This window comes from Triturus cristatus, chromosome 4_1 (assembly GCF_964204655.1).
Source record: "Triturus cristatus chromosome 4_1, aTriCri1.1, whole genome shotgun sequence".
NCBI lineage: Eukaryota > Metazoa > Chordata > Amphibia > Caudata > Salamandridae > Triturus > Triturus cristatus.
Window position 1 is genome coordinate 1,161,858,640 of NC_140585.1, and position 19,785 is coordinate 1,161,878,424.

At 43.0% G+C, this 19,785-nt stretch overlaps 1 protein-coding gene across 8 annotated transcripts in view; it reads right to left on the reverse strand.

Annotated features, from left to right (window-relative positions):
* BRD4 (bromodomain containing 4) overlaps nucleotides 1-19,785 on the reverse strand; it is a 1,415,251-nt gene that overhangs the window by 1,111,952 nt on the left and 283,514 nt on the right. For all 8 annotated transcript variants that reach the window (XM_085654329.1, XM_085654330.1, XM_085654326.1 and 5 more), the window contains exon 4: nucleotides 11,426-11,561. In XM_085654329.1, coding sequence (XP_085510455.1) covers nucleotides 11,426-11,561 — 136 coding nt within the window. The remainder of the gene's footprint in view (nucleotides 1-11,425; nucleotides 11,562-19,785) is intronic.

The window sequence follows — 19,785 nt, forward strand, 5'->3', positions numbered from 1 at the left end:
GTTTAAATTGGCAAACTTATAGTGCTCAGGTTCCATGCCGCTAAGCATAGAGAGGCTGGGTCGGGATGACAAACCTGTCCCTGATCCATGGTAAGAAGGTCCGGAAGTGGGCGGAGCAGAATCGGGTCGCACTGCGATAGGAGCAGGAGTTCCATAAACCAGACCTCGAGGCCACCTGGGAGCTATTGGAAGAATGCGGCAAGGTTCTTTCTCCATTTTCCGAAGAACCCTGGGGACTAGAGGAATCGGCGGAAAAGCGTAGGCATATATTTTTGACCAGTTCATCAAAAAGGCATTCCCGCACGACTCTGGTTGGGGAAGCCAACTTGCATAAAATGGGCATTTTCGGTTCAGATGGGTTGTGAACAGATCTAGATTCGGGGCCCCATAACCGAAAGATGCGATCCAGTGTGGGTTTATGCAACTCCCACTCGTGATTGGACGAGGTTGACCTGCTTAGAGAGTCCACTAGAATGTCGGATGCTCCCGGAACATGCACTGCCGTCAGAGTGATTTGATGCTGGATTGCCCAATCCCAGATTTGTTGAGCTTGAAGAGATAGCAAGATGGACAGTGTGCCCCCCTGTGTGTTTATATAGTACATGCATGTTGTGTTGTCCGTCCGGATCAACACCGAAGCTCCCTGGATGATGGCGCGAAAAGCCTTTAGCGCCAGAAAAATGGCAAGTAACTCTGAAAGGTTGATGTGCCAGGTCCTTTGGTGGGTATCCCACCGTCCTTTTACTGTGAGGTCCTGAAGATGTGCTCCCCACCCTTCTAGTTTGTTTCGAGAGTCCACCAGAACAGAGCCGTTTGCATCCGAGATATGACCTTGATCATATCGTTGAAGGATCCGGAGACTTGAGGCCATTGCTTGTCGAGTTCCTCCTGGATGGGTCTCATTTTCAGGCGGCAGTGAGGGACTAGGGGAATGCAAGAGGACAACATCCCTAGGAAGGACTTCAACTGCCTAACAGAAACAGACTTTTTTAACCGGAGGGAGACCGCTAGGTTGCAAAGTCGTTGACGCCTTTCGTGTGACACAAAGGCCTTTGCCAGTTTGGTGTCCAGGATGGCCCCCAAAAACGTCCTGAGTTGAACGGGGACAAATTGAGACTTGTCCGTGTTGAACGTAAGGCCCAGAGGCTGGAAGAGGAACCTGCAAAGTAGAGTGTGTCGGGATGCCAGTTGGAACGACCGTGCCTTTAGAAGGCAGTTGTTGAGATAAGGAAAAATGTGTATGCCTTGTAGACGAAGATAAGCTGCCACCTGTGCGAGGACTTTGGTAAACACTTGGGGTTCAGAACGAAAGCCACTCTGAATCTGAGGAATTTTCTGTGTCTGGGCAGAATAGGAACATGAAAATAAGCATTTTGAAGGTCCAGTGCGGTCATGTACTCTCCTTAGGACAGTAAAGGAAAGACCCCCTGAAGAGACAACATGGGGAATGTTTGCTTCTTGATGTATTTGTTTAGGGCGCGTCGGTCCAGAATAGGGCGCCTTTCTCCCGACTTTTTCTGTATAAGGAAGAACCTCGAATAGAATCCTCTGCCCCTTTGTAAGTTCGGAACCACTTCTATCGCGCCTTTTCTCAATAAGATTTTTAGTTGACCTAAAAGTTCCTTCAGATGGGCAGGAGGACCACCTCTGGGTGGAGAATTGGGAGGGATCTTTACAAACTCTAGAACGTGCATCCTGCGCACAATATCTAGAACCCATTGATCGGTAGTAATCAGTGACCATTTGGAGTAGAAGCGGGAGGTTCGACCTCCAACCTTTGCGAGGGTGGGAGGCATCAAGGAAGGCAGATGGAAAAAGTCATTGTTTCTCGGAGGAATCCCTTCCTCTATAAGAGGATTTACCTCTGTACTGTCTGTAAGATGCGGCTGGCGCTTGTCTGTACGACTGTTGATTCTGGGAGGAGTAACGTTGTTGGGCTTGAAAAGAATTGTATTGTCGATATTGAGTGGAACCTCCCCGAAAGGAAGAGGAGGATCCACGACCCTTTGCACCCCGAAAGGGCTGTTTTTTAAATTCAAGTGTGCAGAGAGCCCGAGCAGTGTCGGTGTCCTTCTTGATCGTCTGAAGGACATCATCGATGTGTTGGCCAAACAATGATTCGCCGTCATAAGGCATGTCCAATATTTTCGTCTGCACCTCTTGACGGAAAGAAGTGGCTTTTAACCAGCCCTGCCGCCTGAGGACAGCAGCACCGGCCAGTTGCCGGAAACCAGTAGAAGACACGTCAACAGCACAATCAATCTCCGAGGAAATCCTTTCCCCTTCCTGAAGAATCTTCAGCGCTTCTGCTTTAGAAGGTTCTGGTAGTAAATCTACATGGGGAGCAATGTCTGACCACATTTGTCGGTCATATCGGCTGAGGATAGCTAAAAAATTGGCCGCTCGGACCGTAGTTGCCGCCATAGTGGAGAATTTTTTACCAATGGCGTCAAGGCATCTCCCCTCACGATCCGGAGGAGCCGATACTGGAGACGAGGGATTCCTGGCACGACGTTGTGCTGCCCGAGTAATCATGGAATCAGGTTTCGGCTGTGCAAAAAGACAAGCAGGCGAATTTTCCGGGGCCTTGTATTTTTTTTTTTTTTTTTTTTTTTTTTTTTTTTTTTTTTTTAAATCGAGCCATGGCAGGACGGCAGGAATGGAATTCAGTGCTGCATGAGCTTGAGACCATCTTGCCAAATAAAATCGATGATGGGAATAGCACACACTTGTTTCTGTGGCTGATCCTTGAAGTCATATAAGAAACAATCCTCCTCTCTAGTGACCATCGGGAGGTGAAATCTCTTTGCCACCCTTTCCATGAGGACATGAAATCCACCCATGTCCACCGGTGGAGAATCAAGAGGAGCTGGAACGGTGGGGGGAAGGCATTTGAATCTGATAACTGTCCCATTCCGTGAACAGGGATCTATCATCCAGCTCACCCTCCTCTCGGTCATCAACATCAGCAGCATCATCATCATCCTCCTCAATGACATGAGGAGCGTTTTTGTGTGGTAACCTGGACGCCGAAGTAGTAGGCGTAGAAAGCGGTTCTGTAGGAAGCGGAGGTGGAAGAGGCGCTTGAGGTGCTGGAGAAGCCTGGACCGAGTTTTGAAAAAGTCTTAGTCATTGAGCCTGAATTGAAGTTTGGAAATAAGGGACATAGGCATCTGCGCCATAGGAAGATCCGGTGCAGGCTGGTTGGCATGGCCTGAAAAGTTCTCATATTCCTGGTCGTCATCAAAATCTTGACATTTAATGAGAAGCTCAGAGGGACTGCGAGCAGCCCTAAATGTGGCATCCTCCTCCAATTCATTGTCACCAGCGTCAGAAGAGAACAGATCTGCTGGAGGATGAGAAGCAGTTTGGATTGGCGTCAAGGTATCCAAAGAAGACCGTCACCGTTGAAGCAGAGAACCTGAAGACTTCAAAGGAGCCAGATCCATGGATGCAGCCGTCGACGCTATCGCCGTCGACGAGATAAGTTGCCGTCGCCGTTGAGCCACTGTTGACGAAGCCATTGCCAACGACTAAGCCATCGCCGACGACGAAGCCATCGCCGATGAAGCGGACCCTTTCGTCGACGAGGAAGTGCGTGTCGACGAATGCTTCTTCTGCTTGTTAGACACAGTCGACAAAGTCAAAGGCACCGTAGACTGAGGCCTCACCTTCACTGACACCAACATCGACGGTGATGTCGCCGACGACAGAATCTTAGCCGGCATCATAGACGAAGAAGATTAAGTCGTCGTCCTAAAAGTGACAACAGCAGTCCTCGTCGACGGAGGAAGCAACGACGAGTTCGTCGACACGAGAACCAGTTTTGTAGGCAAAAACTGCTCAGATACGAGTCTTGGACGCCTGAGAGTCAGATCTCGAGGGTGTAGATAGACTCTGAGGGGCAGGAGACACTCCTTTTGAAGTTGAAGGCCGGTCAGTGGACTTGACAACATGATGTTTCTTCGCCACCTTAGTCTTAGGAGAAATCTTCTCTGACTCACTGGCTCTCTTCAAAGATGAAGTAGTCCGGACTGAGGAAACACTCCACATCTGATAGGGGGTTATCCATAGTCTTCAACTTCTGTAGCCACAGAAGGAGACTTCCCTCCCCGTCCTTAAGGATCTTTTGACAGAAAGTCCTGCAGATTTAACAATCCTTTACCTGGTGTTCAGGGTAGAGGCAATAAATGCACTTCTTATGAGGGTTCTCAGAATGAAGTCGCTGTTTTCCACATGTCCCACAAGGTCTGAAGAGGGACTTTTTGGTAGTAGACATGACAAAAAGTTGTTTTTTGAGAAGAAAAATTAGAAAAAACTGAGCACAGCTCAGGAAGACTCCCTTCACACGACGTGCGGTAGAAAATCTGAGGGCCTGAGCCTCTGAGGAGAACATTCTGGAGGGTGCTAGCGCCTGATTGGCTGGAGTTTAGACTATTCACAATGACTGTAATATGTTTTTTCTATCTAAAAGCTCTATGATTCAATGCTACTGTATGGTTTTTTCTTACCTATCTATGGTTGTGTTATTGCTACATTGCTATGTTATGTACCGTGGGACTCCCACTTCGACGACTGGGAATATTCAAGCATGTGAATCTATGAAAGACACCCCAGAATGCATTGGTTGGTATTTGTATATTGATTGAAGAAATAAAAGAGGGACTTTACTGGTTAGCGCCCCTGCCGTCATTTTTACATATGACCCATGATGAAGGGCGTTATTTGCCCGAAACACGTTGGCCGAAGGAAAAAGGCTGTATCCGGAAAGTGGAGTGATCCTGGGTGTGTCTTCCACGGAAGGGGTAACCTGATGTAAACAAAATAGAGACCCGCCCTTGGTCACGGAAAGGCACCACTGCCAATGCCCCGGAGGTCCGTGTGCCTTTTGGATGGATCAGGCACACAGAAGAGGGGATTCCGACGGAGTCCCACCCCCGGAGCTATGCGGGTCCGCTCGCTGTTGTGGTTGCTACTGTTGAGTAGAACGGGAGATACCCACTGCATTTTACAGAGGATTATTAAAGCCCCTTGTGATTGTTTGATTAAATGACTTTGATGGCGCTCATGGGGTGGACTATGGACACTACCAGTCCCAGAATGCATTGGTTGGTATTTGCATATTGATTGAAGAAATAAAAGAGGAATTTTACTGGTTAGCGACCCTGCCATCATTTTTACATATGACCCATGATGAAGGGCGTTATTTGCCCGAAACGCATTGGCGGAAGGAAGGAGGCTGTATCCGGAAATGGAGTGATCATGGGTGTGTCTTCCACCGTAGGGGTAACATGATGTAAACAAAATAGTGACCCACCATTGGTCACGGAAAGGCACCAGCGCCAATGCCCCGGAGGTCCGTGTGCCTTTTGGATGGATCAGGAAGGAAGGAGGCTGTAACCGGAAAGAGATAGATAGATAGATAGATAGATAGATAGATAGATAGATAGATAGATAGATAGATAGATAGATAGATAGATAGATAGATAGATAGATAGATAGATAGATAGATAGATAGATAGATAGATAGATAGATAGATAGATAGATAGATAGATAGATAGATAGATAGATAGATAGATAGATAGATAGATAGATAGATAGATAGATAGATAGATAGATAGATAGATAGATAGATAGATAGATAGATAGATAGATAGATAGATAGATAGATAGATAGATAGATAGATAGATAGATAGATAGATAGATAGATAGATAGATAGATAGATAGATAGATAGATAGATAGATAGATAGATAGATAGATAGATAGATAGATAGATAGATAGATAGATAGATAGATAGATAGATAGATAGATAGATAGATAGATAGATAGATAGATAGATAGATAGATAGATAGATAGATAGATCATATATAATTTGCGTTATTTTCGGGGTCCCCGAGCATGGGCAGGAATATTCAGTGCTTATGACTACTGATGAGGATCCCCTGCAGGAGAACGTGTCTGTGGTCGGCAGCAGCACTAACTTGCTGTTAGACCATGAAAGGCTGGTACCGGGAATAGAGGGGGCACCCTAGGGGAGCCTCCCAGTACATAGGATCCTACATCCACCACTGGAATCAGTGTTGGGGTAGGATTCTAACATGTTTGATACAAGCTTGACCAGTTTCGGTGCAGCCAATATATAGTTACGCATCTCGTATTTGACTAGATGTACACTATATGTATTAAGTGGCTGACCGCACTTACAAAGCCTGGAGAATCGATTCCGGGGTTTGTAAGTGGCTGACCAAATTACAAAGCCTGGAGAATCGATTCCGGGGTTTGTAGAAGGGCCCTACTCATGCAGTGGCACCCTCACACTTGTAACCAAACACCCTGCCTTCAGGACTGAAGAGCCTGCCATAGGGGTGACTTATAGGTTGTAAGTGCAGTGTTCTCAGATATAAGAAATCTTGTATCTGTTGTAAGTAGTACTAGCACCAACTTACACAGGTTGCAATGGCAGGCTTGTAGTCACAGTTTGAGTGGTCTCTCATGAGTGGCATAATACATGCTGCAGCCCATGGGAGACCGCTGATGTACCTATGCCCTTAGTACCATATTCTAGGGACTTACATGGGTACACCAATAGCCAATTGGGAAGGTACCAAAGTACTTACCACTGTCAAGTTTAGGGAGGAAGCACGGTGACTGAGGTTCTGATTAGTAGGCTCCTAGTCAGAACACAGAATAACACCAGCAAAAAGTGGGGGTAACAATGAAATCAGATCCTACTTTCCTACATTGACTATCTAGAGTCTAGAAGTGTTTATTTACAAACTTTATGCTGGGCATAGGCTAGGCTCACTATGCCATCTATCATAAACAGACAATGCCCCGCCAATCTCAATTTTAAATTTTTTATACATTATCCAGCTCCACTCCTTCAACGAGGAAGTGGGGAGTTGTGTAAATTACTCAAATTCATCTGAAAGTGGCACATGGGAATCTAGCTAAAACAATCCTTACATGTAAGTAACTTGTTTCTTTTGCTGGATAATACTCTAATGGAGTCACGTGCTGCACATTGGCTACTCAGCAGTATAACTTTCCCAGTGAAGTGGAAGAGTGGTTGAAGGAGGAATACTAAATAAATATTCCAGCATCGATTGCCCCACTACCTCTTCTTTGCATCTTCTGGGCAATCGGGTTTAGTGAATGTTTAAATGACCATGATCATCTTGTGCAGATGCAATGGAAAGATCCACTGGAACAAAGAAAAATGATGAACCGTTTTTTCAAGCAGACTGTGCCTTTGGTTGCACTTCAAGACATTTATTTGCCAAACTATAGCTGGCATAGATAGTATGAAGTAGCCATCTGGCAACAGTTCCTTTTGTGTTCAGTGAACCTCATGCTTGTGATGCATGTGCTACAAAGATACACTTAGAATGCCTCTTGTTTCTTATATACAGTGCATTATGATCTTCATACCTCAAATATATGCAGTGCCATGTCAGATGCATTTGCTTTTGAAAAAAAAGGGATGACAATTGTATAGTCTGAGCTGAAACAGCGAAACAACTTTAGGTATGAATGTTGGATTCGTTTTCATAATAACCTTGCCTTTTAAGATACTTTAGCATGGCTCCTCAATAGTGAGTGCATGCAATTTGCTTACTCTTGACAGAGATGTGATAGCAACTAAAATTTGAGTTTCTAAGAGTTGGATGCTTTATAGTAGCTTTGTGATTGGCGTAAAGGCATTTTCATTAGTCCCGTCAAAATTAGAATTGGATATAATTGTACCAATGGTACAATGGGGAGGTTATAACATCTTTTCTCCACCTAGAAATCTTTTGATTATTCGAATGGAATTTTTTTGTTATTTTTTTACCATCAGTTTAAGCAGCAATAGAAGATAGACTCTTAAAGAGGCATAGCTAGGTTTACCATTTTATTAGATGTGTCAGGAACCTCACTATATAAATAGTTTGATCTACTAAAACTCTGTTGGAATTTAGTATGCACCGTTTAGCGTACCTGTTCCATTTTGAAGCATAGCACTTTCAAGTAGATGCTTGATGTCCTTCATTAATAATATTTAAATAATTGTCTCTAAGGCTTAAGTGACTGGGTTCTGCTATTTCAAGAGTCAAGCAGTTTACTGCGTATCTATTGGCATCAGAAGAAATACTTTCACACCATTCACTTTTGGTCTTTGTTAATTGGAATTTTGATCACATTGCCTAGTGCAGTATGCATATTATGTGAATACTGTATCGGACATGGGACAGTTGAGTGTCACAAAAATTAGTATCATTTTGGAAACCTTGAATTTCAGTACAACTAATGGGTTCATGCGGCAGCGGTTGGAGAAGTTGGGAGTAGGTGAAACGGCCCTGGCACTGCTGTCCTACTTCCTAAAGGATCGGAGATCAACGGTGTCACTTGACGGATTCGAATCGGCTCCTTATGTTCTGCCGTGTGGAGTCCCACAGGGCAGTTCATTAAGCCCTTCTTTGTTCAACATCTACGTTTCCGAACTGGCCACACTGATTCGGGAATTTGGGTTTAGTCTGACGTCCTACGCCGACGACACCCAGATTGTGGTAGCTGCATATAAACAGCAAACCTCTCCTTTCCAGCAGTTTCAAAATTGTATGGGTACAATTAACAGATGGATGAGTGCACATTGCCTCAAACTTAATTCCGATAAAATGGAAGTTCTGATTTTAGGTAACATGCAGCCAAATTGGGGCAATCTGTGGTGGCCGGCAGAGATGGGCATACCTCCCAAACCAGCAACCAAAGTAAAGAACTTGGGTTTATGGATTGACAATAAATTAACACTCTGTCAACAGACCAATGCTATTGTCTCTGCTTCATATTTTCTTATAAAGAAAATATGGAAGATACTGCCAAAACGGTAGTTGCATCTCTTATCCAGTCCAAATTAGACTACTGCAATGGGCTATATCTGAATGTCCAGAAGCAGTGCCTAAAGAAGCTTCAGATGGTCCAAAACTATGCGGCACGTTTACTGTTCAATATTCCCAGGCACAAAGTGGTATCTAATGAAATTCGCAATCTGCACTGGCTCCCTGTACCTCAGCACATTAAATTTAAGGCATTGTGTCTCGCCTATAAGGCCTTAAATCACACAGGCCCCTCTTTTCTCTGGAACCTTTTTGTATGGTACCAACCGATCAGACATCTACGGTCGGCGGGGGCAAAACTGCTTTTAGTGCCCAGAATTCGTACTGCGCACTGGGGCGGCCGCAACTTCCACTACGGCACCTCTAAACTTTGAAACTCTCTTCCAATGGAACTTAGGAATGCCAGCTCCTTAACGGACTTTAGGAGAAAATTAAATACCTGGCTGTTTCATGACTAGGCGCAGAGTTTGCTTATTGCTGTACCTAGCGCCAAGACACCTTGCACTTTTATAATTCTCATTAACATTCAGTGGTGCAAATATACAGCAGCAATATACTTGACTGTGCAATCCCCCTCTGACAAAGGATGGCAATATACCTGAAGGGAATGTTTTTTAGGTTTCAAATAAATGTACGCGATGTGTACTCTAGTGCAAACAAAAACATGTCCACAACTGAACTCCCATTCGTCATGTGCCTGTTTCTCTGCTTAGTATGCCTGTATGCATTTTTTCTATTCCTGGCATAAAATTTGCTACAATTAAATCACTCAACGCAGTTGGCCACCTACAAATCTCCAATTCTAGTTTTGACCGTGGGTATGAGATTATCGCTCAGCTTGTTTACAAAATGTTCACGATTGTGTCAGTGATTGCACACTTTTTGGGAGTATCAACTGAAGGAAAGACTCTAGTGCTAAAAATATCTTGAGTTCTACGTGGTTTGTTTTGACTGCATCAAGCAGTTATCCCAACCAACGCCATTATCATTCTTCACTATCAGAGACTGAGACGTTTGATAAATGTGACTCTGATCCTGCAATGCTTTCTCGTTCCTCATTGTTGGTGTGCAGATTATGGGCATCTGTAGTGCACCATCTGTGATCAAGGATGTTACTGCAGTTAGATATGTCCCTCTACTAACAGTTGTTGAATCTGGCCATTCAGACACTTCTTCAAAAGAGAATAATAATGCAACAATCCCATTTGGGGGGCTCGTGTTTTACGTGATATTCTAGGAAGTGAATAAAATCAAGTCTCTCCAGATAGAATTGTACTAATGGTATTTTAAATAAGGATACTGTGTTCGACATGTATAAATCTATTTGTACTGTATCTGAACTTTAAGAAGACATATCTAACAAATGCAGCAAGAACTGTAAATTATTTGAAAATGCAGTTGTTAGTGGGTGTCTTAGGTGGTCCTAAGCACCGGACTATGCATTTTTATCTTTCTGCTGAAATAACGCCTATCAGGAGGCCTGCTAGCTTCTCAATAAGCCTCTCATGCATCTGACAGGTTTAGATATTTTATTTTTTTAAACTTCAGCAGCTGGAGGGCTGTCGCCAGAGCTGCTACAAAATGCAGCCCTCTAGGGAGCTCAACTAGCATTGAGTCAAAGGCAGACGTATAGGGTCTTGTGGAGTCCTCAAAGTTCCCCAGCTAATATGTACCAATGTCAGGACAATCTGTTTAGATACTCTCCGAAGCAAAGATGGGAAAAACGATGATCCTTCTACATTCCAACTTCCATGCATTTTGTCCTTGTTCAGGTGGATATGGGAGAGGAAAAGGGATCCAGTTTGGGAAGCCCCTGTATCCCACAATTGTCAGGTGAGGAAGCGAACTGCAAAAAAAAAAAAAAGCAGGCAAAAATTCTTTAACAGCATGTGTTCAGATAGCTAGAGTGAGGGTGCCCACAGATCAAACTTCCAGTGTAAGTGAAGGTTAGTTCATACTGGGAAGGTAGATTGGGGAGTACACAGTATGGGCCCACTGTACTCCAGTAAAGAAAGGTTTCACACTCTATATAGAGAGTTTAATTTGAAAACTGACCTACTCATCTAACATGTGAGTTAACCCATGCATGAAAAACCTTTTTGAGCACTATGTAAAATATATAAAAATGGATTCGAAAACTTTGGTAAAGTTTAAAAGCCCCACTCAGTGATCATATTATACCACACCATATATGTACCTGAAAACTCGTAAGTAAGTGAATTCAGACGGTGATATAATTTCAGATCATCCCAGGACTCATGGCACAGAAAAGAGACAAGGTAATTGAATGATTTCTAAGTTCAATCAGTATGTGAGCAGTAAAGAGCAACTTGTATGCACATGTAGCTATCAGGGCTATGGAGATAAAAAACGTCAGTCAATAGGTAAACGCAAGACGAAAGTCCATACCTGACTTTTTACACCTCTGGTGCTCTGTAATCTGATGGACCAAAACCAGAGCAGAACAGTCAGAGAGCCTGGAGGGTCACTTTACATTTTACAGGCTTTTTACACTCTAACATGTAGAGAAATGAACAACCTACCTGGGTCTTTCCTCCCACGTCCTCTTCCTTTTGTTTGGACTATCACGATTTCAGTTTCCTCCTGAGGCATTTCTGAGATCTTCTGCAGGAAGACCTTCTCAAGAGATTCAGCCATTAAGACAATGTCATCCCCAGGCTGCATAAAAAAGAATGACAGGCACCAGAAATAAAACATTAATCTATGGTTAGCTTGCAATTACTGTGCTTTCTTAAGACTCACCCCAATCTCTGCACTCATTCATCAATTTCAGAACTGCAATATAAAAATCTAATTTACATAAATGTTGGGATAATATACAGATCAGTTACTTGGTTTTTAAACGGTTCATGGATAATCCAAGATTGAGCCTTTCGATTGGCAAAGTACAAACGTTTGGGCTGCAGACTGTTCAATACAATATCAACACAATGGTTCCGTAAGGGCTCCCTACAGAGCAGAGTATGCAGTTCCTGATGTGAAAAACAGAGGAACAGGAGGAGGCTAGAATGGTCTATTACTCTGACCCTATAGTGGAGACAGGGTGTCTCACAATTTGGGAAATAGGGCCCTCACACACCCGGCTGGGTGTCATGCTTCATCATAGGGCATGCTCCTCGACAGGCCGGAGCTGCAAAGCCTGACAGGCACCCTATGAGGGGTTCTTTATTGGAGATCTTTTTATCCCAAGCCGTCGGGTGCAGTGCGGGTAAAGGTCCTTATGGTGTAGATGTGTGTGAACGGATGTGCAACAGTAGTGTGGAGAGGGTTTTAAGAAAGGGGGAGAACAGTGGTGCTCCAAATTCAATTCAATCAGAGAGTCCACTGGTCCCAGTTAAAAACGAAAAGCTCAGGCCACTTCAGGAACAATGTCCACTAGTTACAATAAGTTAAAGGTCGACATGTTTCTTGCCTAGTGAATCAATCAGATCACGTGGCAATTCTTCAGGACCAATTTATGTATACTATCTACACAATGGTTGGTTCACTATTAGTGTCATACGTGACCCGAGCAAACAAAACATAGCAATGAGGTACCTTATGTATGTAGATTAACCCACTTAGGGCGAATGCCTGACTCCTTCGAACCACTGTTTCATAAACAATGGGGTGACCCTGTGTCCCTCAGAACCTGGGTATAAATTATATGTAATACAGTGGTTCTGTCGGGTGAGACCACACAATTACTTTGCTTGACAACAACTTTTCACAGAAAACTAAATATATAAATTGACAAAACAATAAATCATATTTAAATCGCGATTAACATAGGAAAGGAAAGTTCTATGGCAGGATTCATTACTGCTTCTTCGTTTTCACCGTTATTCATTCCGGTTGCCATTCCATTAAGACGCTGACTATAGGACCCAAACAATCCTCCTATATCAAGTCTAACGCTGGTGTATGGCTTTCATATATTAAGACGCCTACAGGAGAAACCGAGATTGACGCTGACCCCGCTTCAAACTGAGCTGTTTAGTCAGTTCCTGATATTTATTCTTAAGAAATTTGATTGGACGAGCGATTATTCCCACACTTTGCCAATTCACTGCCCGTTAGGTTGCCATTGTGTAGCTTTTGTCATGATGAAGACCCGCATGACGATCTAGGATCGCTTTAATGGGGTTGAAACGTCGACATTTCTGAGGCCCAGTCCAAGACCTTGTTTCATAACGAATTGAATTCACCTTTAGAAACATTGTCATTTGTTTATCCTTATACTGGCCTGTTTTACTGTGTACATATATTTTCTCTAATCACTTTGTATATATTACACACTATTTGTGTCACATATGTCACTATGTCACTTTTTCACGAATTCACTATAATGCTTACATTTTTGGCAGCCTTCCTTTGCTAAAAAGAAATATATGGGTGTGAATATAAATGATGCAATTTATACATAAAGAATATCTCACCACCCGACATATCTGACTCCACGCAAGTTTATGCGTTTTTGTTTGTTTTTTATGTGTTTTCTTTAAATATGATTTATTGTTTTGTCAATTTATATATTTAGTTTTCTGTGAAAAGTTGTTGTCAAGCAAAGTAATTGTGTGGTCTCACCAGACAGAACCACTGTATTACATATAATCCTTCGAACCACTGGCGTAGGCAAATTCTATAACTATTAGGGTCAGTTCAGCAGTCGTTGATCAGCTCGAGACCTACCCTCTCCTCACCAGGTCGGAAGCGCCCTCTATCCCTCCATTTTGTTGATATACTCTCTACAGAGCAGCCAACTAGTCTGTCATCAATTAAGGGTAGCAGTCAGCAATACACCAGATTCCATCAATAACAGACACCCTTGTAAATACCCTTCATGCCTGAAGTGATCCGAAGCAACTGTGCTGTGGCACAAGCTCTATACAAGGAAATCAAACAACATTAAAATATTCCACATAAATAGAAAAAGAACAACCTCTGGACAAAAAGCACAAAACCACAAGCGAAACAGCAGCGACAGTTTGGTTCCCAAGCACTTCCTAAGCTAAGCTGACTTTCCCCAAAGGCTGATTTCCTTTAGTCGAATTTATATTTTTAATTTTTTGTTCAAAGTAAAGGGTTGGCAGACATTTTTTCAGCCCAAATAGCAAAGTTAAGGTTTTAAATGAAAAATAAAAATATGTCAAATGTATTTGTTTCAAGATAGAGCAGAAAGACATTGAAATGTCACAATTTAGTTAACTTTTTAAAGTGAATACACTTCAAATTTGAACTTCTTTTTGCAAAAAGTGACTTAGCAAGCATAAACATGGTCTTGCGTCCTTGTTTTTATTTGAACAATTAAACAGCATGCTATACACTGAACAAGTTACTTTGTTTTCTTTTACATTAACTTTCTCAATAATACAAGACAAATGTAAAATAATTTATTTTTATTGATAACGTTTCTGCGTACCTCACCTGAAACATTTACAATTTAGAAAAAACGAGTTCCTTACCTGTACACTATGGTTCTCCAGTATTAGCTTTCATAGATTCACATATTTGTATCTTCTCCGTCGTCATGGTGGGAGTCTCACGGTAACAGAATGACCACAGCAGTACTAGAAAAACTGCATAGCAAAATCCCATAGGGAATCATTATTTGGTAACCAAACTCCATCATTATTTGGTCCAAAAGTCAGCCAATCAGCTGCCAGCCCTGACATCACACTCCCTAGCAGAGCCATCCTACCTCAGATTTCCAGCCCCGAGTGCGAGACAAGGATATATCTAGAGATAAAGAGGTTCTACCTGAGAAATGGGGAGGTGGGCTGGCCGCATGTGAATCTATGAAAGTTAATACTGGAGAACCATAGTGTACAGGTAAGTAACTAGTTTTTTTCTCCAGTATTCAATCTTTCACAGATTCACATGCTTGTATCAGAATAGCGAGCAATACCTATACCAAACTGCGTTTCCAGTATAGAACCCCAAATAGTCTGTGGGCTGTGCTCTTCTGTCTAGAATTTTAAAATTCATAACAGTATTCAAAATATTTAAGAAAATAAATAGTAAGACATATATACATTTGCAATATGTATACCAGAACATACATACATATATATATATAGATATATATAGATATATACACACATATCTTGATAAATAGCTTATTGAAATAGATGCCGTAGAACTGCCTGTCCCACCGCTGCATCTTTTTTCCATGCTGTGTCTAGACAATAGTGTCTAGTGAAGGTGTGCGCATTTTTCCACGTCGCAGCTCTGCAAATGTCCGGCAACGACACTCCTGCAAAAAGAGCTGTATAAGTTGCCATCTTTCTTGTGGAATGCGCATGTACCTTGGCTTGTAAAGGTTTTCCAGCTTTGACATGACACAAGGAGATCGCTAAAGTTATCCACCTTGAAATACTGGATCTGGAGAGTGCTAAACCTTTCATGGGACCAGAAAATGCTACAAAGAGCTGGTTTGTTTTTCTGAACGATTTTGTTTTATCGATGTAAAATTTCAGACATTGTTTAATGTCCAAAGAGTGCAGTGCTCTTTCTGCAGATGATGAAGGATCTTTAAAAAATGTAGGTAAAACCACTGGTTCATTCAGATGAAAGTTGGAGGGGACCTTAGGAATGAACTTTGGGTTTGTTCTCAGAATAACTATCTTGTCTGAATTGCAGAACTGGTTCTGCAATTGAGAAGGCTTGTATCTCGCTGACCCTTCTTGCCGACGTGAGAGCCAATAATAATGCCGTTTTCCATCAGATGAACTGTAAATCCGCCTTATGTACTGGTTCAAATGGCGGTTTCATGAGCTGTGCAAGAACCGTATTAAGCTGCCAAGTAACCACTGGTCTCTGTACTGGGGGAAACATCCTGAAAAGCCCTTTGAGAAATACTTTAATAACTCTGAGACCAAAGAGATGGGCGGTCAGGAGCTCTCGTGTACCTTGATATAACGGCCAAATGTACTTTTATAGACATATGAGAAAGTCCAGACTTGGCCAAATTTAATAGATATGGAAGAATTTGTTCCAAGGAATAGTGAAAAGGATGCAGATTTTTAGATGCACACCAATGACAAAATCTCTTCCATTTAGCCGAATATGTTTTATTTGTAGAGATTGCTCGAGATCGTGACAGAATCTCCTGGCATTCCCGAGGGATATTCAAAAGTTGGAACTCATGTTCGTGAGGTTCCATGCCAAAAAGTTCAGAGATTTCAAATTTGGATGCAGAATTTGACCGTTGTTCATAGTGATTAGATCCTGCACGAATGGAAACTGTATCCTGGGCGTCACTGACAATTTGAGTAGTTCTGAGAACCACGCCTGTCTCGGCCATGCTGGGGCAACTACAATCAGATGGCACGGCTCCGATTTCATCTTTCTCAAGACTTTTGATATTAGCGGAAATGGGGGAAATGCATACGCAAACATCCCTGTCCAGCACATCTGCAGGGCATTGCCCCACGACCCTGTCTGTGCAAACCTGCTTGCAAAGTGTTTGCATTTTGAATTGTGGCGATCCGCGAACAGATCTAGCGTTGGAGTGCCCCACAGCTGGAATACTTTGAGAAGCTGTCTTTGGTCCAATTCCCACTCGTGAGAAATCTTGGATGATTTGCTCAGAACATTCGCTCTTGTGTTGTCCACTCTGTGAATGTGTTGGACTTGAATCGATATGTTGTGATTCAGAAGTCACTTTCAAATTTCTTGCGCTTGTCTCGACAATATTTTTGATTTTGTACCCCCTTGTTACAGAAGGTAAAACATGGATGTTGAGCTGTCTGTCTTGACAAGTACTGTCGAATCGTGAATCCTGGGGAGAAACGCTTTTAGACCCAAGAAAATAGCCTTTAGTTCCAGCAAGTTGATGTGGAGCTGAGCTTCGCGCTTTGACCAGTGACCCTGAATTTCGAGCTCCTGGAGATGTGCTCCCCAACCTTGTAGTGAAGCGTCCGTCATCATCACAAAACTGTAGTTCTGTGGTTCGAAAGTCAGACCTTCCGTCAAATGATCTCTGATCTTCCACCATGACAGGGCCTTTAGGATCTGAGGAGTTATAACTATTCTATCCTCGAAGGATCCCGGAGACTGAATCCATTGCTTGTCTAGCAGTTCTTGAATAGGCCTCATGTGAAGTCTGCAATTGGGAAGTAGGGGAATACAGGAAGACATCATCACCAGCAATGATTTGTAGATTCTCACTGAAACGTACTTTATTTGCAAATGCAACGCCATATTTATGATTTTTTTAATACGTTCCTCTGAAGGATAAGCTTTCGCCACCTTTGTGCGAATTATAGCTCCCAGAAATTGAAGAGACTGCGATGGCATGAAATGCGATTTTTCTAGGTTGAGTCTCAGACCTAGATGACTGAAAAGGTCCGTGCACGCCTGTAGAGAGTTTTGGGTTTCCCTGAACGAATAACCTTTTATGAGCCAATCGTCTAGATAAGGGAAAATTTGGTGACCTTGAAGTCTCAGATGTGCCGCTACTGGCGCCATACATTTTGTAAAGATTCTTGGCACCGACTTTAGACCAAAAGGCAATACTTTGAATTGATAATGGCGCCCGCCACCATGAACCGAAGAAACATTCTGTGATTTACATGAATTGGGACATGAAAATAAGCATCTAAAAGGTCCAGGGATGCCAAATATTCTCCCTTGCAGACCAGAAGGAGTATTTCCTGCAGGGATTACATTTGAAAAGATACTTCTTGAGGAATTTGTTCAAAGCTCTCAGGTCCATTACCTGCCTCCATTTTGATGTTTCTTTTTTCTTTATTAAGAAGAAATGCGAATAAATCCCTTTCCCTCGTTGAAGGGGCGGAACTTCTTCTATTGCTTCCTTTTGCAGAAGAGATAACATTTTCGCCTTGAGAGATGTTCTTGTCTCCTGCGTATAGGCGGCTGATCTGGAGGCTTTTGTATGAACTCCAGGGTATGGCCTTGTTGAATCACATCCAAAACCCATCTGTCTGTTGTTATCGACAGCCAAGCCGGATAAAAGGAGGACATTTTGGGAGAGGAATGAGGTGGTTGAACTTTAGCAGGCGTAGATGAAGTTTTAGAGGTTTGAGGGTTAGCATCAGGAAAACATCGATAATAATCTTTTATCATAAGCCGTAAGTCTGTTACCAGAGAAATTGGCATTGAAATGGTGTCCTCTCTCAAATCAGATTGAGGTTCTTCCTCCTTGTAGTCATATGACTGCTGAAACGATTCATACCTTCAGGACAATCCTGGAAAGAGAAAACTTCCTGAACCTCCTGATATTCTTCATAGTCAGTCTCTTTATTTGAAGTTGAGACGGATTATATGCCACTCCTGATGATTCTCCATCTTCTGACTGTAATTCCAGCAGATTAGATGGAGGAAGCGGAGAAATCTTTGTCCAGCCAGTATAATCTGAAGTTTTCTTCATCGCCGATGAGCCCGTCGACGATGGAATAGATTTTAATGAAATGGTCGCCTTTGCCTTGGGAGACTTAAAAGATGCAGTCGACGGAGCTCCCGTCGACGAGGAAAGAAGAATTATCGTCGACAAGGTGGTCGTCAATGAAGTCATCGTCGACGGGGTCGTCGTCGCTGTCGCTGAAGTAGTCGACGAGATCGAAACAGGTCTCCCTGTCGACGGGCCTTTCTTCGACGACAATGTCTTAGTCGTCGCCATCGACGCAGCTGTAGTCGATATGGTAGTAGTCGACGGAGCTGTCGACGTTTTTATTGAAATCAATGCCGGCGACGCCCCAATTTTCGTCGATGGAGCTGAAGAAACTTCTCTGGACTCTGTAGATTTTTTAAGAGGAGTTTGAGGAAGCAAAGACGAAGGAGCCCCTTTGTATTTCATTTTCTGCCTTTTAAGCTCTATCTTCTCCTCAGAAGCAGAAGATTTCCTCTTTTTAGATTATTTGGATTCCTCTTCAGAGTCAGAATCTGAAGTGACCACCTTCTTTTGAAGCCACAACAGTAGTCGTGCCTCCCTGTCACGCAGGGTTTTCGCAGAAAAGGTTCTGCAATGCTTACAGTCCTTAGGCACATGTTTTGGGTGCAGACAATTTAACCCCTTCAGCGCTGGGCGAATTCCGCCGCGGTGCTGAAGGGTTCGAGCGCGGGCGGGACCATGACGGAACGGTTCCGTCATGAGCACAGCTCAACCGTGGCTCATGACGGAACCGTTCCGTCATGAGCATGGAAGGGGTTAAGCAGTCCTTGTGGGGATCTTCAGAAAACAGTCTAGGTTTTCCACAGGATCTGCAGGGCCTGAATAGCCTCTTTTTAGAGCTTTCAGCCATAGTAAGCAAAAGAAATATGAAGCACAGTACCTCAAATCCAATAAACAGAAAGAACTTCCAGCTGAACAAGAGGTCAAAAGTTCACACAGGAACAAAACTGAGCAAGGCTCAGGGAGACTCCTCTTCACACGAAGGCGGTTGAAAATCTGAGGTAGGATGGCTCTGCTGAGGAGTGTGATGTCCGGGCTGGCAGGCAGCTGATTGGCTGACTTTTGGACCAAATAATGATGGAGTTTGGTTACCAAATAATATGATTCCCTATGGGATTTTGCTATGCAGTTTTTCTAGTACTGCTGTGGTCATTCTGTTACCGTGAGACTCCCACCATGACGGGGAAGATACAAGCATGTGAATCTATGAAAGATTGAATACTGGAGAATGTGTAGAAAAAATGTAGAGCAGAATAGAGATTAAAAAAAATTGCTTGTCTACTTAGCAATGCACAGAGCACCCCATTTTGAACCCTCATACAGGAGTCAGTGATTTTCCAAACCATGGTAAATAGAGGGGGAGGGGCATCTTCAAAGTCAATAAAGATTTCATTTACTTACCTGGAAGAGAGCAGCTACTTTGCAGTCTAGTACCTTGGTCTGGAAACTTAACGTATTTCCATTTTTTGTTTTCTGGCCATTGGAGAG